The sequence below is a fragment of the Phasianus colchicus genome, chromosome 1, assembly GCF_987193195.1.
Source record: "Phasianus colchicus chromosome 1, bPhaCol1.hap1.1, whole genome shotgun sequence".
In the NCBI taxonomy this organism is placed as follows: domain Eukaryota; kingdom Metazoa; phylum Chordata; class Aves; order Galliformes; family Phasianidae; genus Phasianus; species Phasianus colchicus.
Window position 1 is genome coordinate 167,511,019 of NC_143436.1, and position 26,032 is coordinate 167,537,050.

At 37.5% G+C, this 26,032-nt stretch overlaps 1 protein-coding gene across 6 annotated transcripts in view; it reads left to right on the forward strand.

Annotated features, from left to right (window-relative positions):
* The window catches only part of DGKH (diacylglycerol kinase eta), a 167,543-nt gene that overhangs the window by 99,722 nt on the left and 41,789 nt on the right, over positions 1 to 26,032 (forward strand). For 3 of the 6 annotated variants that reach the window (XM_090131319.1, XM_031615605.2, XM_090131327.1), the window contains exons 5-15: positions 4,355 to 4,459; positions 4,776 to 4,908; positions 12,140 to 12,246; positions 13,316 to 13,441; positions 14,554 to 14,656; positions 16,340 to 16,502; positions 18,762 to 18,870; positions 19,152 to 19,291; positions 20,844 to 20,931; positions 23,699 to 23,784; positions 24,760 to 24,859. In XM_090131319.1, coding sequence (XP_089987445.1) covers positions 4,355 to 4,459; positions 4,776 to 4,908; positions 12,140 to 12,246; positions 13,316 to 13,441; positions 14,554 to 14,656; positions 16,340 to 16,502; positions 18,762 to 18,870; positions 19,152 to 19,291; positions 20,844 to 20,931; positions 23,699 to 23,784; positions 24,760 to 24,859 — 1,260 coding nt within the window. Of the gene's footprint in view, positions 1 to 1,883; positions 3,179 to 4,354; positions 4,460 to 4,775; positions 4,909 to 12,139; positions 12,247 to 13,315; positions 13,442 to 14,553; positions 14,657 to 16,339; positions 16,503 to 18,761; positions 18,871 to 19,151; positions 19,292 to 20,843; positions 20,932 to 23,698; positions 23,785 to 24,759; positions 24,860 to 26,032 lie in introns of those variants that run through there. The other 3 variants (XM_090131349.1, XM_090131335.1, XM_090131346.1) reach the window with 3 other exon arrangements.

Sequence of the window (26,032 nt, forward strand, 5' to 3'; positions counted from 1 at the left end):
TTCCCTTTGGCTTTTCAGACGGTACATCCTCTCTCCTTCCCTATACCTTCTGCATTAAACATGCTTTTTATTCCCACTACCTCAATTTCATTACTTTACAATATACTGAAGAATCTGGCTTTAGTAATTTTCTCTCCCCAAACCAGCAATGACTTCTTCCTGGCTACCTGACAAGGGTGAAAATTTTCAAAGCAACTTAATCTTCTAAATTAAATCTGCTTATTTTCAAGCATTTTGTCTGTCTTTCTTCATTCTTCTTGATTTGTCTGCTGCTTTGTCAGCATGTGAACCATTAGCACTGTACTTCCCCCAAGATTTAAGAATTTTTTTTTATTATTTTGTTCTTCCAGTGATCTTCCAGTGGTTTCTGTGGTACTTCCTTTGCCATTATATTATACAATTTCTTCTTTTCTCTGATTATATTATATATATATATAATATTAAAAAAATAATATAGGAATGATCTATAAATAATAATATTTGGGGCAGTGAATATTAATCATGAAAAAAAAGGTATATGTAATAAAAGAAAGGATGCAGACAACAGGAGTATGAATATGGCTGCATGCAATAAGATGAGATTACCAAGTTTACATGGTCACAAATTAACTTTAAAGACAATTATAACCATTTTAATTTTGATTATGCCTGCATGCAGGTTTAACTGTCTTTAATTCTGTGGAATAAATGCACTCCAAACATCCTATTGAGGTTAATTTATCATAGAGTTCCATGAGCATTTATAAGAAAGCATGTCTTCTGTGTAAATGCAAACAAGATGATCTAGGAAATCACTCTGAGTTTAGGACAAGCAAGATACTGAGTCTCTGTAAAGCACATAAAACTACTGAATCAGAGTACTATAACAGCAATAGCAGTTGTTCATGAAAGGAGTTTAAGAAGCAGGGCACATACAGTGATTCTTCCTCTTGCATAACCTCATAACACTTAGTAATTTTTGGACTTTATGGACTTCCTAAGTTGAAGGATGGGAGATATTGTGTTTTCCAGTACATGACACATCTATTCTTGATGAAATTGTTAGATACCTTTTTAGACACACCTCAGTCTCCTACACAGCCTTTGGAAATACTGTTCAAGTCTTAGTGACGAGTTACAAAAAAAACCCCAACAACCACCACTTTTTGTTTGATAATCATTTCCTTGATTCCCTGAGTTCTCATAGTATGTAAATTATGAGAGCTGCTCTGAAAGTAATGCCTCCTGTTTTATTATTGGCCCTGACAACTGAGGCAAATGTTGGTGGTAGGGCAGTAGAAGCTGCACCTTCCCACCAGTATCTTGTTCCATTCTGTTGCTGTGTGACAGGTAGCAGCAGAGAGGCAGTCTGACAGAATGGTGTCTGACGTGGAAGTACACACGAAGCAAAGGTGTGTCTCTGAATTCCTCCATGTGAAAAAAAAAAATAATGACACACACTGACGTTCATCGGCCCTCAGTCAACATTTATGGAAACTGAACAGTGGATGTGAGCAGAGTGAGGTGGTGGATGGTGCATTTCAGCAGTGGCAACAGGACAGTGGTCACCTCCACTGGTGCAGATTGTTAGGAGCACGAGATGTAGACTCTTGTTCATTGCTGGAGTGAATGCATAGCTTCTGGTGGTGACTGTGATGAAAAACCGTTTTGTAGATGAGAATTTGCTCTATCAAACATGTTTTTGAGCTCTTTATTGTAGTTCCCACAGAAGTAAATAAGAAGCATTACTTTCAGAGCAATATTTGTACCTGATAAATAATAAATAATGAGAGCACATTGTGGCTTCTGTCTCTCTCTCTGCCACCCAGTCTTGCCAATATTTTAGCATATAATGCATTTTGTCTTCTTTCACGTATCATATTCTTTCTTGAGGTTTGTTGCTAGAAACATGTAAAGAGAAGATATAGATTAATCATCATGCAATATTTACATTTACGTACCTTACAACTTTATTTTTACAGCACTGATCATTCATGTGACCATCAGTATATAATTTAACTCTTTGGATCTTGAAGTACTCGGAGTGGACAATTAATAAGAACTTGGGATGTAGGAATTTCTGTTGTTTGTATGCATTAGTTAGTGATGTTTGGTGCCATAATTTTGTTACCAGGACATTTGTGTGCCCACCAGACTCCTTTATAGTTGTTTCTGCAGGCTATTGTCCTCTGTCATATTTACCAGCCCTCTGCTGATGCTGTGGATTACCAAAGGGCATCTTGGTATGGGTAACCATCAGGGATAGGGAAGTGATTATCCCTCTCTACTCTGCCCTCGTGAGGCCTCGTTTTGAGTACTGTGTCCAGGTCCTTGAGGTCCCATCCAACACAGGCCATTCTATGATTCTATGATTCTCTGATCTCAGCTGGCAGCAGATAATTCTTTGTGAGAAACTGAAGTGAGGTCTTGATTTTGGGAGAGGAGAGTGGAATACCTAGGGGATTTCCACAATTGATACTGTTAAAGACAAGAGCAGTATAAATAGATGTTACTTGAAAATATCAAGATTTTCAGTAGTCTTCAGTGCAGTTGTTGCTGCTTAATGGCATTCTGCAACATCTGGTTACACGGTTGAACTAGGAATGAGAACAGATTTGAAACACAGCATTTTGGGTGGGCTTTTTCCTTGCTTAATCTGTATATAATGTCATGCTAGATAATAAGAAATAATCTGATGGCTGAATTTGTGCAAATAAGATTTCTGAGTCTGCTGAAACCTGGAAATTCCTGAAGAATGCTGATTGTTGTTGGAGCCAGGGTTATATTATGATTTAATGGCTTTTCTGGGCTTCATTTGATGACCTGGCCTAGAAAAACATTTTGAAGTAATAAAGCGTCTGTTTGGCTCCAAACTAATGAGAGAAGCATTGCTCTTTGCATTAACTGTTCTTTAGGAAGAGTCACAGATAGCTACTAATAAACCTTATTAAAAAGCTTAGGCAAGATTGAAGGAAATAGAAAACAGAGAAACTATTCCCTTCCATTTGAAGTATATACGTTTAAAAAAAAAAAAAGAGGAAAAGAAAGCAAACCCAAAGGGTTTTGCCTCTCTTCCATGTGACTTGCAGCTTGCTGCACTTCAGTTGCATTGCCTCTGAGATACGTTAAGTGCAGCTCAGTTTAATGAAGAAGTGGATAGGACAAATCAAGGCTAGAGACTATTTGCAGCAGAGACTGGGTAAGTAAATGCAGATGTAGGTGAGTGCTTGCTAATGTTCTGCAAATGTTATTATCCATAGCCTGTAGTATTTCAAGCAGTGCTGAGGGATGGCATTTTTTGGTGGTCCTTTCTTTGTTTTATTTAGGTAATTTGCAAGTGTGAGTTGTAGGTGCTGTGCAGTGGATTTAGGTGTGAGTGATAGAGATTGCACTTAATTTTTTCAGGCATCCTACAAAAAAAAAAAAAAAAAAAAAAAAAAGCCAACTACAAATAACTTCCCTCTGATTTTGTGTACCTGTTTTGTTTTAATTTTTTTTTGCTGTGAAAGTAACTGTTTCATCTATTTTTGTGCAATGCTCAAAATAATTTCAGTGGGAGTTAGCTGATGATAGTTTCTGATGCCTTGCTGGTATTTTAATTATTTTCCTACTGGTGAGGGAAAGGGAGAAACAGCTTCTGCTCTGAATAAACCTCCTAGATAGAGCATTTTCAGAATTCTAGTATCTAAAGCCAGACCACTGAAATCTCTTCAGCATCAACTCGCTCCAGGAATTCATTCGACTGCTCCAGTAGGATTGTAGGATTTGATTTCAGATGTTTGCATTTGTTCTCTGTGTCTCTCTATAAAGATTTGTATGTGTTCCTAGACTTTATATATAAAGTTCTGGTTTAACTGTTCGTATGTGTAAAACTGTGTAAGTTTATTGTCAATATATGATGTTGGGAAGTACAAGGAAAGCTTTTATTGTTGTTAAGACTTCTGGGATTTTGTTTTTTAAGTATGTGTTTATTTGTTTGGTGTCCTGTAATTTGACTGGACCTTGCAGTTTCTGTAACTAGGATTGCAATCTTAATCAATTACTGATTTCTAGAACAGTTCTTTTATTGTTTTCAGTGCCTTCTGTTTGAGTACTTAAGCCTCAGTGCACAAAGAGCTGAGAAGGAGGCACGATCAATAGACATTGTAAAAGCCTATATTGAAGCCTGATTAGAATCTTAGGAACTGCAGAAGGAAAACCAAACTCTTTTGTGATTGGTAGTGTAGTAACGAAAATATTACTGTTAAGTGCTGAACGTCTTGTGGTCTAGGGTGTGTCTTCCTTTTGCATCATCTCATGGAAAATGTTGCATTAGGTACTGTATTCTGTCATGGGTTTTGCCATCTGGAATCACCAGAATGTGAATCTTTTTCAGATAATCACTCCGTTTAGGAGGCTGATACTGTGTGCTGAGAACAGAAAAGAAATGGAGGACTGGATAAGCTCTCTGAAGTCCGTACAGTCCCGGGAACACTATGAGGTAAGTTGAGCTCTCTGTTGGTGCTACCTGCTCCAGCTGAACAGATCAAGCATCAGGACACAGAGCTAGGATAGCTTACCTTTCTTAGTGTGAAAAAGTCTACGTAATGTCAGGATAAAGCTTCACATTAAGAGCTTGCTACGGGATTCTTGTGATACTTTTGTTTAGAAGTTCGGAGGTAGAGCGAGCTAAGTATCCTTGTGAAAATACTTGTCACTAACATTGCACTGTCCCCTTAATGTGGAACGGTAGGTAATTTCAGTCACCGTAGCTGTGTTCTGTACTTGCAAATTTGTCTTAACTTCTCCTTTACTAGACGGCACAGTTTAATGTGGAACATTTCTCAGGGATGCATAACTGGTACGCCTGCTCCCATGCCCGACCCACCTTCTGCAATGTGTGCAGAGAGAGCCTCTCTGGAGTCACTTCTCATGGCCTGTCCTGCGAAGGTAAAATGAATTTCTTCCCTGCTTTTAAAATGTTGTGTACGTATCTAAATTACCGACAGCTTAAGACAAATAGTGGTTCTGAAAATAATGAGTTAGCAAAAAGCCCGAAGGGAGAAATCTGTTCTCTAGAGTGGCTTTCTCTTGGGAGAGTGGCTACTAATGATGTGGCTCACCCTCTTTGTGCTCCAGGTGCCTTTTTCTAACTCATTTCAATAAAATATTTCCTTCTGCTGCAGCTACCAGTTTGGAATGTGCTTGCCTGGGTGGATGGTTTGCAAGGAAAGATAGGATTTCTTTGATTTGCACTTGAAAAATGCAGATGTGTAGCAAAATAGTCTTACTGGTGTGCAGAATCAGCATTCCTCAGGAAAAAAGAAAAAAGTCAGAATGGTACTTTCTGCCCCACGTCATTAACAATTATTAACGCTTTGTTCTGCACTGAGGAGAGATTTATTGCTTTAAAAATTCTGTCATGCAGTGAGGGGGTAGGGATATTAAATGCCTTTGCAGTTTACGGTTAAACAAATCCAGTAGAAACAACAAGGAGGTGTGACTAAAACTTCAGATTTAAGCTGATCTGGAGAAATGATCTTTTGCAAACAAGTGTTTGTAATAAACCTGAAAAAGCTTATGTATTTCCTGCTGCGAGTACTCTGAAAAAGCTGTGGTAAGTCTGCTAGTGTTAAAGTACAGGAGAAAAGAAGGCATAAATGTGACCTTATGATGCATATGAAATGTAGAGGCGAGTTTTAATGTCACTTTCTTGCTATGCATGAAATACTACAAATAGCTAACTATTCAGAAAGGAGTAACTGTTATTGCTGCATTCAAGACTTCATTTTGGATGCATGTCAGCATACTGCAAATACATTTCTTTTATCAGTGCTGTTATAATACCAATGCATATGATTATGTGCATTAATGCTATCAAATACCTTTAGGTAACTAATGGTGCAGTTATCAAGGAACTGTACAGACTCATTTCACAGAAATTAGAAGTAGCATAGCTACATCCAGCTTCTCTGGTATATGTTTTCTGCTGTGTGTAAGTCATTTGGACAATTTTAAAGCAAGTATGGTATTTCCCATGTCTGATACTGGCAGATGGAAGTATCATATGCTTAGCTAAAATGCAGTTGTATTGCCTCTATGTGCAAGTACTATATTTAATCAGGAAAAGGAAAAGAAAGGCTCCTTTCCCTTCATAATGTATTTATCCTTTTGTAAGTTAATATTATAGCTATTTTAGAAGGTTGATTAGTGGGAGTTATAAGATCATCGATATTAATGGTCATAGCTCATCATTTCTAAATGTTTTCAGAGTGTGGTTTTAGTGCTTCTAAGTATGGTTCTTATTTCCAAGGAGTTGATGTTAATTTGAAGGAAATTTCCAGATTTGGACTTCGTCAACTGTCTGCATAAGTTATTACAAACTATTATGACATTTATTCATTTTTCTGGTGCCAATTGATCTTTCACCAATTTTTACCAATGACTCTTAATGATAGACTGGATTGGCTTCTCCTTTGCCCTCAGTTTCATAAACATTTATGGCCTGGATTGGTTTAATCACAGTAGATACTGTGATACTCATCTATCTGTTAAGAAGTTTACCTCCACTTTCTTCTTAGCTACCAGTTAGTATCTATTTTATCTTTCCCCCCCCCCAGTATTTTTAAAAATAAAAGAAGTACCTTAATTATCCATCTAATCTAAATCAGTCGATGGTTGGCTTTTGTCTTGGAATACTCTTACTTCTCACCCAGTTCCATACCTGTTCATGTAAAAAGGTACTTTGGTTTGATGCTAGTTCTTCCTCTGAAACTGTTAGGTGACTTGAGTTCATATTTACTTGCTTCTGTCATGTGCACTTCTGATGCAGTTGACCATCTTTTGACCATCAGTTGACCATTTTTTACTTATCTAGTGCTAGCAATATATATTGTTTGAAAAGATGATGTAGTAGGTATTGAGATTTAATATTCCCCTGACATGTTCTGTTCTACTTTTTCTCATTGCATCTTTGAAATAAACCTGTTTAAATATTCATGCCTGATGTCTGAAGCCTCCAATGCTGCTTTACTCTGGGAATCCATTTATATCTATACTAAATTCAATTATATGTGTGGTCATTGATCCCGAGCTTCTCTATTATCTCATGTGTTGAAAAGCATGAGAGGCTTCTTGAGAGATACTGAAACTCTTTCTCCTTTCAGTGGTTTGGGTTACTGGCACACCAAGCTGTCTTGAAAATAGCTTGGAGGCTTTGTACTCTTTTGTACTCTGTCTCTTGACTTCTAGATACTGGTAAAAATAAAAACCAGTTTCATTCTAATGCTTTGCAGTTTACGATACTTTGGAAGATTAGTCCTCTAATATTTTATTCTCTTAGATCTGCTGGTCTCCAGCAGCACTACCTAAATGTTTTTTTCAGACCTGACTGCACAAGCCTCATTTCTTTTGGAAATAAGGTGGGTGCCTTCTTTTTTCAGCACCTCTTTCCTTCCAGCATCCTCTGGCAAAAGTTGACCAAATTAATTGCAGGCCACTCTGAGGACACCCCTGTAAGTTTGGTGTAAGCCAGTGTTGGGAAGCAGAGTGCCTTTAGTGGGGGGACTGAAGATAGTGTGAACTTACGTCTCTTCAGAAGTCAAAGAATTGATACTTTTGTCAAACTGAGATGTAAATTCATATCAAACTATCAAACTAGGCTACATTCCTTTAACTGCTAAAAAAAAAATCAATTTAGTTTTATTTGTCCACAGTTGTACAGTGCTGTTACTCCCACCAGTTTCTTTTTCTATGTCTTCTCAAAACAAAAAGGAATTTTAAAGTGTTGTCTGTGTGTGATGTTGATGAACAAAGATTTTCCTCTAGCTATCTAAAGGAGTGATCTTCTTCTACGTTCATTCACAGTCTTTACTAGGACAAGGAGATTAAATATTTGCTTTCAAAATTGTCTCAAACAAGCTGAATCAAGTAAGGCTTTTGTTCTTTATGCTCCACAAATGTTTCTGTTATTGAGAGCTTAGCTTGCTTGTAGACTCAGGAGTTTAAGAGGTTGTCAGGTAAAGTTAGGAATATATGTAATACTTTGGCCTATAGGTCTAGATCACTATCTACAGAAACTCTTTCAAAGCTCTTAAGCCACAATTACTCTGTATTAACACCATTTTTCTGTCCAAGTCTTTGACAGTAGAATGCATTTTTTTAATATGCATTTTCTTTGTAGTGTTTTTGTTGTCGTGACTGAATCTTGATTGCAGAATATACATAATAAGCTGAAGATTACAGTTTAAATGAGATGCTTTCTACTATGATGAATTGCACAGGCAAAGCAACGTTGAAAGAACACTTTAGGATCATGATTCAAGCAATAAGAAAACACAGGGATTAAATTATCTCAGTAATTGCACTTCGTGCACTTGGTCTTTTTTTGTTGATTGCTTTTTTTCCCCACAGAACTCTTTTCTTCTTACCCACTGCAGGGGCCATTGCATATATGCTAGTTGGATGTTCATCATTTCCAGGATTTTTGACACGTTTTCTAAAGACTGTAGAGTGAATAGTGAGTGAAGCTACCCAGAAGAGAAAGGACATTCATAAAGAATTAAGCTATAATAAAAAACTTTTATTCTGTATTCTGTGCCTTTGTATCACACTTTATCTCTCTGTAATCCTGGTGAAATCACTTAAATGATATTTTGGACCAAATCAGTAGCTACATGTTTTTTATTTTCTGGACACCTCCGTTGATAATCCGCAACCTATATCACAGCAGTGTTGAATGTTGAGTAACTGCAGAAATCAATTGAAGCTGTGTTTTGAATACGTGTATACAAGATAGATAAAACTGAAAAAGGAGGTCTTAATTTCCTTCTTGATAACCAAAATTAGTGAACAGCATTGTCCTTAAACTCTGCAGGCTTCACTTATTCCTTTATTTAAATGGGTACAAAACCAATCCCATATTTTGGCAGTACACTGAGAAAATAAAGGTGCACTTTTCAGCATTCAAAAAATGTAGTACTAAACATAAAATTAAACAGAAAGGCTAGAAAGAAATGAATGTTTATGTCTAAAAACAGTGTTTAATTAGCTTTTGTTAAATAAGACAAATACCTGTTGAAGGCTGCTATGAACAAGGGTATGGTACAGCTGCATACTTGACAAGAATTATCCATTTGGTGAAGTAAATGAAGGTCCTCTTCTCAAAAAGAGTATAATCATGTAACCGAAGACTTCACACCTGCATATGGAAGCTAAATTAAAGTTGCATGACTAACTGAATGTTGTGGTCCTTGGCTTTTTAATATGAATATTCTTTTAGTGCTGTCTTTGTAAAATAAATTAATTTAGTTACTGGAATGAAAATAGTGAAAGCTATCAAGAACCTATTGAATGTTGTCCTTTATAACATAAGCATAGTCTGCAGCTGGGAGTGAAGTTAGGTTGCTGTTCTCATGTAAGTCTCTCCACTTTCACTGAGGTTTTTCAGTCCTCCATGTGATCATAGTTTTGGAAACAAAACATCAGGTTTCATGGACTGCTCCAAGATAAATCCTTCCATCTCAACAGTGTACCAACGTACAGATACCAGCTCAGGGTTCTTCAGGTCAATTTCAAGACTTGAGTTTTAGCTTTTGAAGCTGGAAAAGTACAGTCAGAGCTTCTTGGTTTTTGAAGAATACAGATTAGAAAACTCATCATAAAATTGGTGGCAGAGTGGTAACTTTGGCAGGACACTCAATGCCTTTTCCCCGATGTAACTGATGGGTGGACAGAATGGAAGGCCTTTGAGACAGAAGTGTTTGTTTTATAGCAAAGAACTCTATTTGGAATGCAAGAGATTCTATGATGACATTCAGTAATGTTGACTTTTCTTCATTATAGATAATAATAGCTGCAGATTTAATCACTGTCTGACAGCAGATGTTGGTGCAACTGTGACAACTGTTCGCTAATTAAGTGGTTCTCTCGGTTGGTTTTCAGAGAGATCGGCTTCATGTTCCAGCTAGAAATATTTACACAGGAAATTAAAATGTGAAATGGTGTTCTACAAATAGTCTTGATTTTGATGGGCTATTTTTCTCCTTTTCTCATCATTTAAATTTCAGTGGCAAAGTAATGGCAATTGATGCTTAGCAACATGCCTGCATGTTTCCAGAAGATTTCAGATATCAGCTTATTCCATGAATGTAATCCAGTATCTCCTGAGATAAAAGAAATTTGAGGGTAGTGGTTGAGATTTGATTTGAATTGTCCCTTCTTATTCTGCACAGTGATGTGTTTTTCTTGAAATTTCCATCCATGCCTTAAGATCACTGTTTCTAGAAATGTTCGTTTATTGCTCAAAATCACATGAATTGTTTGATGATATTGGGGCTGCAGTGGGGTGATTTGCAGAAAATCTGGTCTCAGATTTGAATTATACTGTGCCCACAAATCAAACTTCAGTTGTAGCTTGCTGGAATATTGTCCATGGTGTGGCTTTCTGCAACTCTTCAGATTCTTGGTGTGAATTTGTTCCTGCTTGTTTGGGAGAGCAAAGGGTGAATACAGGGCCCTGAGATCTAGGTGGTAGATGAATAGGGCTTGAAAATTGTTATTTTCCTATGCCTTAGTCTTTTGGAATTTCCTCCTGCCCCTCATCCCTGATGTGTTGTACCCTGATCTGCACAGCAAAGACAAATATGTGTCGTTTGTGAGTTAGAAGCTGAATTTGATTGCGCATCTTCTCCAAAATATTCAAGAGGCAAAACTGCTTAAGGCCCAACACGTTGGAAATGCAGCCTTTGTTTCTGCACTTCTCTGACAGCTGAGATTTGAGGCAAGTGGAACCAGCTTGCATTGGCAAACACACAATATGATGCTGAGCTATTCTGAAAATTGCAAGCCTATCCTGTTGGTTGGGAGCTATGAATGCTGCTTTTTGAAATGGCCTGGGGAGCTGCTGTAAAGCAACAAAACTTCTTCTGTTTCCATTTCTTTCTTTGATCTAAACACATACTGTCACATGTCCCCAGCATAGGGATGATGGCTCTCAAACTCAAATGTTGCTTACCTAGTTTCCATTCACTTTTAAAATTGATCTGGCAATAGATCAGTGGAATTAAAATGAGAAATTTATGATTCACAAGACCTTCTGTACCGTGGCGTAATGTTTTTAATGGTGGACAAGTGATGGGCCAGAACTTTTGATTGTTTCCTGTCAAATATTTGTTCCAAAGAGACTACTTGTTCTGGTCTGCTGGCTAGTTCTCATAAACCTTTAATGGTCTTTGCTAAAATAATTTATATAATGCACTCTAAACAGAATGATCTCATACCCTTCCAGTAAAAAGAAATACCCACAGTTGTATGCGTCACTGTGTTTGGGGTAGAAGGATATTGTTAGCTAGTGATACTAATTAAGTGCAATGAAATACAAATAGTTATTAGTTTGTCTGACTGTATTAGATATTTGTGCTGATTTATTACAGCTAGTGCATTTTTTATACATAATCCAGTAAGAAGTCAGGCCTCTCTTACTGCAACCTCTCAGAAAATACTGTAACCACTGGTTGCCTGAATAAATATATCATCACTTAATTCTTCCCCTTCTCAGCTTCTGGGAAAGCTGGCGCACTGCAGTGTGTAAAAGGGATCCTTTCACCAAAGAAACAGAGCTCCCGAAGAAAAACTATTCCCAAATGCTCTTCCACCACATCTTAAAGATTTAAAATACATATGTGATTTGTGCCTCTGTAACAACAGAAAGAGCAAAAGCATGGAGGTGTGTTAGAAGTACGTTAGTACCTTAGTGCATTGCATTGTACATGAAAAATGCCCCATCCCTGGAGGCATTCAAGGCCAGGCTGGATGTGGCTCTGGGCAGCCTGGTCTGCTGGTTGGCGACCCTGCACATAGCAGGGGGGTTGAAACGAGGTGATCATTGTGGTCCTTTTCAACCCAGGCCATTCTATGATTTTATGATATGTTGAGCTCTTTCAAAGCATGTCTGAAAAACTACCAAGGCTGCGTACAGGATCTGTTGCTTCTAAATCCAGTTTAGTGAGTCACAGCTGGTGTGATTATAAACTGAATTTTCTTTTTGTTAGTTTGTGTCGTGTGCAACAGTAAATGACAGTATTTGGCTGTTTTATGGAATATCTCTGTTTAGTTTTTTTAGGACATGTATCACTGAAATGCAACAAATAACACGGTTTACATGTTCATGTGTGTCTTGCAGTGTGTAAGTTTAAAGCACATAAAAGATGTGCTGTCAGAGCAACAAATAACTGCAAATGGACTACATTAGCCTCCATTGGAAAAGATATCATAGAAGATGAAGATGGTGTAAGTACTATTCTTATTTACAGTACTTTCCAGTAGCTGGTTCTTAATGGAAAAAATGGCTGAGCATAGAAATAACGTCATGAGACCCATTGAACTAATGGTACATGGCTGTATTTCCAAACACTTTTCAAAGATTAGCATGGTATTTAAAACAAAATGTTGTAGTTCTTTCTTACAAGAGAAGCTTAATGACTGCGGACACTAGATTGGATGCGTGGTAAAAGATTTTAAAGACCACATGCAGAGAAACTGAAGGTGAAGAATTGCTCTGAGAATTTCCTACTGCTCTTGAGCAAGAGTGGTATTTTACACCATTACCAAGCTGTTTTGGCAATCTATTTTGTGTCCTCCTTACTGATAGCTGTTCCCCAGGAGGTCTGTTTGGAATTAATACTAAATTGCACACCTCGGAATTTCTTTTAATGCACAAGTTATTATTACTGGGACAGTGAGTGCACAGAGAACAGCTTTGTCCTCAACCCAGGGGCTGCTTATAGAACTGTGACTTACCAGTCTTGGATGACTGAGGTAGTACATAAAGCCACATACATACTCTGCTCTCCTGCCTGTTCTTCTGAATTTTAGTTATTGTGATGGGTTTGTGCTGTGCAGTCTGTATTAAATGACTGGGTACATATTTGTTTTAGAGAATTTCTAGATTTAACTGCCTCATTGTTTTGTGCTAGTTGCTAGCATAGTGTCTTGAATAGTTGAATAGTTGAGTGAGAAGTGTCTTTTACTACTACTTTTACTACTAGTTTAGTAGCTTAGTGGTAGTAATGGTGATAGGAGGACGGTTGGACTAGATGATCTTGTAGGTCCTTTCCAATCTTGTGATTCTATGATTCTATGATTCAGCTGCCACACTTTCTACCTAGCATATGAAACAGCACCACAGCCCATTTTGATAGCAGTTGCCTACCAAGAATCAGTGTCACTTTGTTTACTTTGCCATTTGTTTGATGAAAAGCTAGGGCTGTGGAAGTAGTTATAATCCACCTGTAATTGAGAGACAAAAGCTGTTATTTTTCTATCTGGATGTTTAATTTCTATGGCTACTTCTTCACAGATAGCTATGCCTCACCAATGGTTAGAGGGTAATTTGCCCGTCAGTGCCAAATGCGCAGTCTGCGACAAGACCTGTGGCAGTGTTTTACGCCTACAAGATTGGAAGTGCCTTTGGTGTAAAGCTATGGTAGGTGCCACAATCCAAGTGCTTAAGATTTTGCCAGCTGTATTACTTGCCATTATTTTTATTTTTTCATTTCATTACTGTGCTTTTAGATTAAGTAGGGAGAGGCAGCTTATGCAAACTCAGGTCTTTCTAACATTCGACGTTTCTCATGACTGTCCTACTTCTTTTGCTTAATATTTAATACGCCCACAAATGCAGTTTACTTTAATAGGTGTTATCCAATGTGGTTTCTCTGTCTTCTCCTAACTGATAACTGTGGAGGTTCAGATGCCTGTTCTGTATGCGTAATAAACATATGTTAACTTTTTTGTCTCTTTCATAACAGTTAATTTGCATTCATCTTTAACAATTTTACTGCAAGACTCTTGAAGTTCTCTTCTTTAGTATACTTTGTAAACTGCTGATTGAAATTCTATGACAGTGCAATTCCTTTCCCCCCCAGAATATAATTTTTTCTTTATTTTTTTTTAGCCTGTCTAAAAAGAATGCTAGAATATGTGTTGGAATCTATATATATGCTAAATTATAGAACTAAGAAGTCAGCAGATTTTTTTATTCTTGAGGCTCTGAGCATATACATGTCTAAGGCTCTGTGTTGGCAGTGGAAAATGCTTGGCATCTCCAGAGGTGATTTGAAATTAGATGAACTACAGTACCTTCCATACGTGTGATTTTCCAATAGCTATGGAAGAAGACAATATAGCATATATTTTATGGGACACTGGATATGTTTTCAGCTGGTTTGGCTGGCTTGTTCGTCTTCCAGAATATCCAAGTGAACTGCAAGTACGGAGCAATAGCTTTGCGTGAGCTCCCCTCAGTATAGATGCTGGCTGCTGGGAATTTGGTCCTAACTTGCTAGGGGATGGAGGTAAGCCATTCAATTGAAAGGACAATTCATACCTGCCATAGGAATAGTCAGAGATGAAGTCCTCCAAACATACACTTTGTGGAATGTGTAACCAGTTTTGTGGTTAAACACTCACACATTTTTCTACAGTCTCTCTACACCTAATTGTTAAATTTTAGTCTGGTTTTGTTCCACAGATACTCTTATCTGTTGTAGTTCTGCCACTGTAGATTAGGGAAATCATTTTTTGTTTATTTTCTAGGTTCACACTGCGTGTAAGGATCTGTACCCTCGTAAATGTCCACTTGGCCAATGTAAGGTATCGATCATACCTCCAACAGCACTAAACAGTATAGACTCTGATGGTACGTAGTATTGTAGTGTGTTCAGTGGTAGTTCTGGACTTGCAATGACTACTGCATTCTGTTTGACTAAGCACGGCTAAAATCCCTCAGTTGAACAAGTGAATGTTGTCTTCACAGTTAGAGAACAGTGCAGTTTTCCATGTAGCTTTTTAGAGGATTATTTAATCCAGAAAATTTTTAAAAAGTTTTAAAATTTACTCTGATAGAAATTTTCTCCATTTTAATTTATGACTCTCAGAAATTTTTCAACTGAATAGTCCTCAGTCCTTAGTTAAAGCAATCCAGTGCCTGTCTGACATGCAACCCTTGTAGAATGAGCTCTCAAATTCAGATAACTTTGCTTGATACTACATGCTACGGAATGTAAGCTAGCTGAATGGCTCCAATTCAACAGCTGCCTTACCAGGCTAAAGAGCCAAATGACTTATGTGGTCTCTCCAAATATCTTTCAAATAAAAGTAAGAATCCTGCAACACACTGATAAAGAAACTCAGCAAACATTCAAAATTCAGAGGTGCTCTTTGGTGTCTCGGAATATTTAAGAAGTGGGAGACTGTACTTGAAGGCAGGCAATCGAATGAATACAGACTATCATGAAATCCAACAGCTTTCTTTCTATAGTTCACGTTGATGCTGAATGAGACCAGCAAATTTAACACAGTTTAATGATTTTTACTGTATGAAGATAATATAAGTCATTGTTTATACTGTCTATAATCACTCTTTGCTATTTATTTGCTATTTGGTCTCCAGATCAGAGCACCATTCTGCTATCTATTATTCATGATAACAAGATTGTTCTATCTTTGGAATTATTTTTCTTGGCACTATAATAAATTAGACAAATTTTATTTAAAATTATGCAGTATGATAATGTGGAATTATAAAATGCCTTTAATGGCGTTTTTTTGATGTACAGCTTTAGTATTTATTTTAGGCAATAAAAATGACACAGTTATTTTAATATTGCGTGAAGTAAATGTCAACACCTACGTCTGTGATGTCTGATTTTGAAGTGTTGCTGAGAAAGCACTACGTCCATGGAATGTTTATGTTATCAAGAAGTATCAAGAAGTGTCCATTAGAGACTATTGAGACTCTTATTGAGGGTCTGCTGCAATCATTTAAGACCTGTGTTGATATTAATAACCTGTAATCACAACTGAAGGTCTACTGTTCAATGAGTCTGTTATAATTAATACTCTAACGTCAGCCCCCCCAAAAGTTCTCATGTGAAGAGAAACTGAATATGATAACTGTTAAAATCTGTGAGTATTCTTAGAAAATTCAGGCTTGGATGATCCAGTTCAACCCAGTAAAGAAAAATCAGATGAAAAACCAAACACTTCCAGCTGAAGTATGTATTTCATTCTGTGATAACCTGTGAAGAGATTTGAGCAGTATGCTAAGACCTTGTTTGCTGCGGAAGAAAATAAAGCTATTGTCTTCAGGATTTTACTGAATATAGACACTGAAAGTATTAGAGGAAAAAAATGAGCTGGTAAATCTTGAGCAATTACATTTTCCTTGCAGGGCTAATATTCAGTTTAGCATTTACACAATGCATGATAAAATGTACTTCTTTTGTCTTTCATTCCTTTCTTCCTCTTTCCCATGATTTCTTTTTGTGTTGTTCATATTAGAAAGCCTTATTTATTTCATTCTTTCTAACTATGTTCGCAGGTTTCTGGAAAGCCACATGCCCGCCATCCTGTGCCAGTCCTCTTTTAGTTTTTGTTAACTCAAAGAGTGGAGACAATCAGGGAGTAAAGTTTCTTCGTCGATTCAAACAGTCGTTAAATCCAGCTCAGGTGTTCGATTTAATGAATGGAGGACCTCACTTAGGGTAATGACCTTGGAAATCTTGAGCCATCCTTTCTGCGAGGGAATTTAGTGCAAAGCATAGTATTGTGTTGTCCCATTGCAGTAATTCTATCACCAATATCTAGCATGTGACTTCCTATTTAAGATTTACAATAGAGTTTCAGTATGAATTCTGGTGTGTGAAGGGATTGCAGGTTGATAGTTTCATTTTAGTAAACCTCATCTGCAGCGGGTGATCAAGTACACTCAAACTTCCATCACTGTAGAGATATGTCCAAAGTGTGACTTAGATAACAAATGCAAAAGGACATGAATATGAGCATCTCATATAAATTTGGAGTCAGCCCACGATTAAAACCACCAGGCATCTACAAAATCTGGAGGTTAATTGTTGAAGAGATAGAGATGAGATTTGAATAGTGATGGCCACAACCCAAGCATCTTTGCACATTCATAACAATTAAATTCATGCACATTTTTCTGTTGCCTAACTTAATTCTGCTCTGATATAACTTTGTGGTTCAGTGGCCTATTAAGATCAGTTAAGGCCACTGAAAACATTATTTTTTGTAATCTTATAGATGGAGAATTATGCTTGCATGATAAGATTTAAACCATAGCAAATGAAAAACTTAACAGTGGGCAATACTACAAATACAATGGAATACAACTTGTATTTTTATAGTTAGTACTGTGTTTTTAAAATATACTAACTCTTCAACTTGTAATATCTTTTTATTGTAATTTTTTTAATCTATGCTACTTTCAGTTAACATTTTGCACATGTAATTATCATAACAATCATAACATAAAAGTAAGGAAGGCTCTTTCTATCTGAGGAGAATTTTGAGACAATCTGAAAAATACACCTGTTTGAAAGTTCTCTTCCTTCTTTTCCTTATTCTATCAACACCATGATTTAAGAGGTTCACTTTGCATTTTGCACAGTAATCATAGGCCAGATTGGTTACTCTTAAATATTTTTCCTCAGTTTCCAAAGAGAGGTCCTTAGAAGTTATTCTATCAGGTAGTAATGATGTCTATTTTTTTCTAGTTGATCTAAAAAGCTTGGCTGCATTCTTCCCTCAAATAAATGTATCTTTTGTTCTGAAACTGCCTATCATGTACAAATGACATTATTTACTTTAGAAAAATATAAAAGCTTCAAATAATTATGAACTTAATGTGTTGCTTTTTAGAAATAGTTCTCAAATTATACATATTCTGGAAAATAACATGCATTAAGATGAACAAATTTATTTCTTTTATTTTAAAAGCTAACACTTTTTAATTCATTCATTTTAGTTTTACTTGTTTTGCTTTTAAATCCCTGTCGTTCTTACCTCTTGGTTGTTTCTCCATATCTCATTCCCCTTTCCTCTCTGTCTCACATTTCACAGAATCACGCAATCACAGAACTGTAGGGGTTGGAAGGGACCTCTACAGACCACTAGAGCAAGCCCCCTGCTAAAGCAGGTTCTCTACAGTATGTTGCACAAGAAAGAGTCCAGAAAGGTTTTGAACGTCTCTAGAGAAGGAGACTCCAAAACCTGTCTGGGCACCATGTTCCAGTGCTCTGTAACCTTTCAAGTAAAGAAGCTTTTCCTCATGTTCACATGGAACTTGGGTTCCAGTGTGTGCCCATTGCCCCTTGTTCTGTCACTTGTTCTGCTTATTCTTTCTTGTTCTCCTTTTCTGTGCTGGTGAAGGGTATTAATTATACTGTGTAAAACAGAATGAGGAACTATAGGAAGTAAGAGCAAGATGTTGCTTTGAGTATGTAATATGAAATACAGTGTTTGTTTTCTGTTGTCATCACCTTGCTTGTAATAATTGCCTCCAACTGTCCTCGCGTTTAATCACTCACAAGTTGGCAAATGCCCACTGGTGTTCTGGAAGATATCCTGTTGTTACATCTTAACTACTTGTGAAAAAATGCCCTGTGCTTCTGACCTTAGCGGGAAGCACAGAACAGCTGTAATTTCAAAGCTTAGAAATTTTTTGAATAATAACAATAAAATCCTGAAAACAATATCAAGGGAATTCTTTTAAAATAAAACTCTGCATGTTATTTATCGGAAGTATCAGTATAAGTGAAATATACAGCAACAAATGGGATATGCAGATAGCTTTACTACAGTAGCTGGTTGCATCCACATACCTCATAATAATAAAAGACTCACCCTTGAGGTGCTGGATACCACATATTCATGTCATGTTTGCTCACGAGTATGTCTGTTGCCTTAGAGATGAACTCTAACAGGTTGCATTTTCTCTCCAGTTTGCGGCTGTTTCAGAAGTTTGACAACTTCCGGATTCTTGTGTGTGGTGGAGATGGAAGTGTGGGTTGGGTGCTGTCAGAAATCGATAAACTCAGCTTGCACAAACAGGCAAGTGTGTATATTTACTTTCCTTTGCTATACTCACTATACTTGTGTGAGCTTTTTCTTCCTCGGTTTGGTTCTTTCTCATTTATGCCTAGAGAGTCCAAACTCTGTTAAACGAAATTCTTTTATGAATAAGCAGGGTAAGTTGTACTATAATTACACTATTTGATTTGCAAGCTTTTGACACCAGCTAAAATAACTGACGTTATTGAAATAACAAGTATTTGTAATAGATTGTACTTTCTAGTTTTCAATAGTAGATTTGCTCCTGTGTTGTGTTTCAGTGTCAGTTAGGAGTGTTACCCCTTGGTACTGGAAATGACCTTGCTCGTGTCCTTGGTTGGGGAGGATCCTGTGATGATGATACGCAGCTTCCTCAGATTTTGGAGAAATTGGAACGAGCCAGCACAAAAATGTTAGACAGGTAAACTGACATGTGTATATGCCTGATTTATCATGAGATTCAAATTGTATTTGGGTTTCTTGTGGCCTAAATCCATCATAGAAAGTTAATCACAGAATGACGGTATGACTGACGTTGGTAGGGACCTCTGGGTCCATCTGGTTCAGTCCTTGTTCCAGCAGGGACACCCACACCAGGGTACCTTGGACCACGTTGAAATGTCTATGTCTGTCAAAGGGTACAGATCCTACTCATGAGGAAAGTCAAGACAGTAACTGAGACAGATCTTCACTGTGTGCTTCAAACCAAAGTGCCAGAGGGGAAGGCAGTTGATGAGAATTGTTTTACACAGATGATTAGGAGGAGATATTTTCTTACATAGCTGATGAAGCTGCATAACCGTCTGTTAGAAGTTATAAACATTAAGAAATTGCATAGATTCAAAACCATTCTGGGCAATTTCCCAGACTCCCTGTGTGCTATTAAATACCATTAAAGGTAGCATTGTTATGTAGGAAATACCTGAGCTCTGTATCCTCAAGAGTGGGGAGAATTTGCATGTTGTGCCTTTGCTCTTGTATGCCTGAGACATCAGCAGCTGTAGGCAAGATGCCAGGCTAATTTAGAAATAATTGCTGACCTGGGCTTTCTGAAATATTCACAGAATAAATCATGTATTCTTCTTTTTGTACTGAAAAGAACTTAGTTCATTTTTGCTCTAATTTCAACTGAGTTGCTCTCAAGGCCATCATCAGTAATCTCTTGTTCTTTTCAGCAGGTGTGAATGGTGTTGATACTAGCAATTTCATACCTCCTATGCTGTACTGTCCTTTATCGGGGAAAAAATATATATGTCAGTGAAAATGAAGTTACTTCAGAATTTGCTTTGTTCTCTTGCCTCCATACATGAAAATGTGAAGCTAGAGCTTTTTTTGTAGAGTCAGAGTCATAGAATATCCTGAATTGGAAGGAGCCCATAAGGATCATAGAGTCCAACTCCTGACTGCACACAGGACAACCCAAAAAGCAGACTGTATGTCTGAGAGCACTGTACAAACACTCCTTGAAGTCCAGCAGCTCGAGGCTGTACCCACTGCCCTGTGCAGGCTGTCCCATGCCCACCACCCTCTGGTGCAGACCCTGTCCCCAACCCCCAGCTGCCCTCCCCTGACACAGCTCCATGCCGTTCCCTCGGGCCCTGTCGCTGTCACTGATAGCAGAGCTCAGCGCTGCCCCTTCGCTCCCTGTGAGGAGCTGCAGCCGCCATCAGGCCTCCCCTCAGCTCCTCTGCTCTGGGCTGAGCAAACACAGGGACCTAAGCCACCCCTCATACATCTTCCCCTCCATACCCTGCCCCATCTTTGTAGCACTCCTTTGGATGCTAAAACAAAAAAAAATATGAGTAATAAAATGTCTTTGGTTTCAAATATTTCACTCATATTCAGCTGTCCTATGATTAAAATTTAAGCTTTTTAAAAGAGGTTATTCTGTAGTGTTCTTTTTGTTGATATGCCTAAGAAAAAGATAATGCTCTAATAATCTGGAAACATAAAAGCCATTGTGTTTCTTTTAGGTGGAGTATAATGTCATATGAACTAAAATTACCAGCAAAGCCTTCAATTCCTTCAGTCACTGTAGAAGAAGAGTCAGAGGAATGCCAGGTGAAGTTTCACTTTTGATTTCTTTTTCATGGGCTTAACTTTGAGCTGTTGGAATGACAGAGTTTGAAATATCATTACAACGCTTCTGTGCAAAATAGAAACAGATGTTTTCCAATCTGCTAACTCAGTGCAGTTAATACCTGCTCACTGTGTGTATATCAATCATGGTTTCATGTTCTGTGTTACTTACCAAAAATGAATGAAGCTTAAGAATCTTCAGCAGAGCTGTAGAAATAAATTGGTTCTATAAATGTATACTGAACAAAAAAACCACGACGTAATGTTTTCTACTTACTTGAATTTGGAAAAAAAGCATTGAGAAAAACACTTTGAAGGTGATAGTTGTTTTTGAAAGAGAGAAGCTGTTGGAGCTTGTAGAAGTCAGTTAGATTGGGTGACACCACCTGTTGTCCTTTCAGAGAGCTTGAAATCATAAGTGCTTCAGAAAAAGGAAAATGTAGTCTATCTTTAAAGCTAGATTTGTGTTTATACTGTCTGATGAGGATTTGATTTTGTTGGAGAATGGGATGCTTAAATCAAATTAATTGACATAAAAAGATTGATTAAGATGACAAAGTAATGTATTCCTAAGGTAGTTAATGCATATCAACTTTAGCTCAAAAGTACTTGAGAAGCAATAATTAATCAGGAGGTTCTTGAATGATTTAATGATTCAGGCTGTCTTAATTGGCAGGGAGGTTATAACCTTTGACAGCTTGCTGCGTATGGAGATACAGAGAGACTGGGGCTGCTCTGACTGTAATTCTAATGTAGTTGTTTCCAGTGTCAGCAGTGCAAATTTGTGGTTTTATTGTCTCTAATTTTGCAAGACTCTTAACATTTTCAAGTTTATCTTCACCTTGTAAATACATTTTCTTCTTGTTTGTTCTGGCTTTGAAGTTATGTTTAGCCTCTCCTGAAAATATAACTAAGTAGTTATACAAAACCTCTTTTTTGGAGAATCAATTCTGCAGTCTATTACTCTGATTTGGAGAAAGCCATTTTCTTTTGAGCACACTGTTTAATCTCTTTGTGTGTAATTTATTGAGTTATGATATTTTGGAACAGATAACTAACCTTACAGTAATTAATGTGTTCAAGTGCAGTGCCAAAATTAACTATAACTACATAGCTGATTCTTTTTCTTTGAGTTTCAAGAGAACTATTTCACTGGGTTTGGTCCCAGAAGACTTTACTGTTTATTGTTCAAACACTTGTTCATTCTTACAGATTAAATGTAGGTATTGTTTTCTTCCCTTGAAATTAAAATTCATAGTATGGTTTGGGTTGGAAGGGACCTTTAAGATCATCTAGTTCCAACGCCCTGCTATAGGCAGGGACACCTCCCCTCAGACCAGGTTGCTCAAAGCCCCATCCAGCCTGGCCTTGAATGCTTCTAGGAAGGGGGCATCCACAGCCTCTCTGGGCAACCTGTTCCGATGTCTCACCACCCTCGCAGTGAAGAATTTCTTCCTAAGATCTAGTCTAAATCTACCTCCTTCCAATTTAAAGCCATTTCCTCTTGTTCTGTTGCTACACATCCTTAAAAAAAGTCCTTCCCCAGCTTTCCTGTAGGCCCCCTTCAGGTACTGAAGGCGGCCATGATGTCCCCCCAGAACCTTCTCCAGGCTGAAGAGCCCCAGCTCTCTCAGCCTGTTCTTACAGGGGAGGTTCTCCATCCCTCTGATCATCTTCATGGCCATCCTCTGGTCCCTCTCCAACAGCTCCATGTCCTTCTTGTGCTGGGGGCTCCAGAACTGGATGCAGGTGGGGTCTCACGAGGGCAGAGCAGAGGGGCAGAATCACCTCCCTTACCTTGCTGGTCACACTTCTGTTGATGCAGTCAGGATACAGTTGGCCTTCTGGGCTACAAGCACACACAGTTGATTTACTGTCAGAGCTCTACAGTTAAGGTTGGGTTTTAGAAGTTAAGAAAGTGATATATCTGATAAATATTAAATATAAAAATGAATATTAAAAAAAGAGTGATAGGTACATCCATGTCAAGGACAAAAACACACTGAGGCATCTTAAGAGATTCCTAAAGGAGGCCATCAGAAAATTTCAAACTGCAGTTATTTTTAGCTTTAAGTCTGGAATGCGGTTAGAATTTTCTGTTAAAAATGAGATATGGATCTATGCCTGTTTTGAGGCAGAATAGTGTGTGAACGCGATTCTGATCTCTTCTGAATCTTTTGTAACTTCTGTAACACTCAGGAATTCCTCTTGGCAGGAGAAGTAGGAAAATGCATACTTCTCTTCCAAACACTTTTTATGAAATCTAATTAAGGATGAATCACAAAGGATTTTCTTTGATAACATTATGCCAAGTTTTACAGCTTTTGTCAATAGGAGTACTTGGGGAGCAAGATACCATTTGACAGCAAAAAGAAAAATCAAGATTATAACCACCGACATTTGACTTATTCTTAGTCAAGCTGCTTAGCTTCATGGAAACTTTGCTTGTTTTGGAAATAAAAGAAATATTATGATTGTTTAGTATGTAACAATGGTTGTTTGAGCTTTTTTTAGAAAAAAAGGAGGAAAAGAGCTGTTCAGGTTCTCAGATGCAGTGTTATTTTGAATATTAAAAATTCGTTATGTGAAATTTAGTACGTAGATAGGAGCAGCAGCATTGCCAGCTACTTGACCTTGCAGTAGATCTGCCATGGAAATCCTGCTATGTTTAAGGTGTTTTGACACACAAGTTGGTGTTAAAATGCTGAAAAGTGTGGAAATTGAAGTCTTCTTTCCTCTCTCTTTTCAGATATCTGCTTACGAGGATTCAGTTGCTGCTCATCTTGCAAAAATTCTCAATTCTGATCAGCACTCAGTTGTCATATCTTCTGCCAAGTGAGTGTACTGTGTAGGATAAATCCTCTGTGTAATGTTACAACCATGGTGGCCTTCTGTCTAAGACCAATTTGCTTATGGTAGGCCCAGCTGGTTTGACTTAACACCTTAGAGCAGATGTTTGTTCTGCAGAGGTTTTATGTAGTACAATTGGAAATAGATAATAATGAAAGCATTTTAAAACAAATTACATAATATTATTATAAAATGCTCTTAATTCACTCACAATTCACACAGATTACATATGAAACATACAGTTGCTAATGTAAATATGTGACCTACTTCACATCACATCTATTATGCTTTGTTCTATGCATGCCTGTATCATTAAGAGGACAAAAAGCTTCACTGCTGTGAAGCAGAATGTCAAATCAGTAGCTTTGTTACAGCTGTTTGTGGCAGTTCTATAAACAGTGGTCTCCGACAACCGGGTATTTTCTCTTTCTGCAAACAGAAACTTAAAAGTGAAAGAATTGCTCTACACATCATGGACATATCTGAAATAAGTATTCTGTGTATACCTTCTCACAGAATATTCAGAAATACATCTGTCTGTCATTACATCTCATTGTCTTCTGCTAAAAGCAAGTTAACAACATTTCATTTTTAAAGCATACGTAGTGCATGTTGAAGATAAAACTGCAGAATTTTGTTATTCCTCAAAATTCTAAATTGTATCTGTATCTTGTTAAATCTATTTAGTTCACGTAAAGTAAATTAATATTGGTCATGTTAATATAAGTTCTTAGAAATAAGATGCATGCAATGGCTTAAATAAAACTAAAAAAAGAGAATGTTTTTTAATTGATTTTCACTTGAATTTTGCAAACCATGGAGAAAAATATCATTTGCAAAACTCATTTGACAACGAAAATAGTGTATGACAGTATTCATATAAATCACTTGCCATAAAATTTTTTTATTCAAAAAAATGTTTATTTTATTTTATTTTTCCCCTTTTCTATTATTACCAAGAATATTGTGTGAAACTGTAAAGGACTTTGTTGCCAAAATAGGGAAGACTTACGAAAAACCAGTGGAAAATGCAGATGAAGCTGATGCCATGGCCATTAAAGTAAGACTATGACTATTTTCTGGGTTAAGGTTTTTTTTGTTTTGTTTTGTTTTCTCTTTTTTTTTTAAAGTTTCTAGCACATGGGTGTTTAATTTTCAAATGGCTTCAGGATGCCCATTTTGGCTTCCATTTCATGCATTGTCTTTTGAATTCTGCTCTTTTGAGTGCTTAGACCATCTTTGCACTGTGAGATCTCTACAAACTCTACACATTTTTTGCCTTTACAAAAGATTGAACACAGAATATACATAGAGATGGAGTTAGTTTGCATTAGTATTTATACTTTTGTCTGAAGGTGGTTACCTTAGCTACAGGAAAACAATCAACTAGTGAGAGAGTATGATGGAAGAATGAAGGGAAGAGAAATTCCAGCATTAAAAATAAACGTTTAATAAATTGTAGAGATCAAGTTGCAGAAATATTGAAAAAGACAGGAGGATTTTGTCTGACCAACAAAATTTCATGGACGGAAAAGAAGTAAACAAAATCGCTAACAATTCCAGAGTCCAAAGATTGACAGATTGCAATTACTTAGTGATTCACATTCATGGAATCATTGAGTGGCTTAGTTTGGAGGGGACTTCAGAGATCGTCTACGTCCAGCTCCCTTGCCATGGGCAGGGCTTCCATCTACCAGATCAGGCTGGTCATCCAACCTGGCCTTGAATGCTTCCAGGGATGAGACATCCACAGCTTCTCTGGACAACCTTTGCCAGCACTTCACCACCCTCTGAGTAAAAAACTTCTTTCTAACATGTAACCTAAATCTCCCCTCTCTTAGTTTCAAGCCATTCCCCCTTGTCCTATCACTAACAGACTGTGTAAAAACTCTTTCCTCCTTCTGCTTGTAAACTCCCTTGAAGTACTGGAAGGCCGTAATGAGGTCTCCCTGGAGCCTTCTCTTCTCCAAACTAAACAAGCTCAACTCCCTCAGCCTTTCTTCACAGAAGAGATGTTCCAGCTCACTGATGATCTTCATGGCCCACCTCTGGACCCAGTCCAACAGCTCTGTACCCTTCCTGTCCTGGAGCCCCAGACCTGAAAGCAGTGTTCTAAATGGGGCCTCATGAGAGCAGAGCAGAGGGGTTCAATTCCCTCCCTCTCCTTGCTGACCACCACACTTTGGATGCAGCCTGGGATTCTGTTGGCCCTCCAAGCTGTTTATGTCCAGCT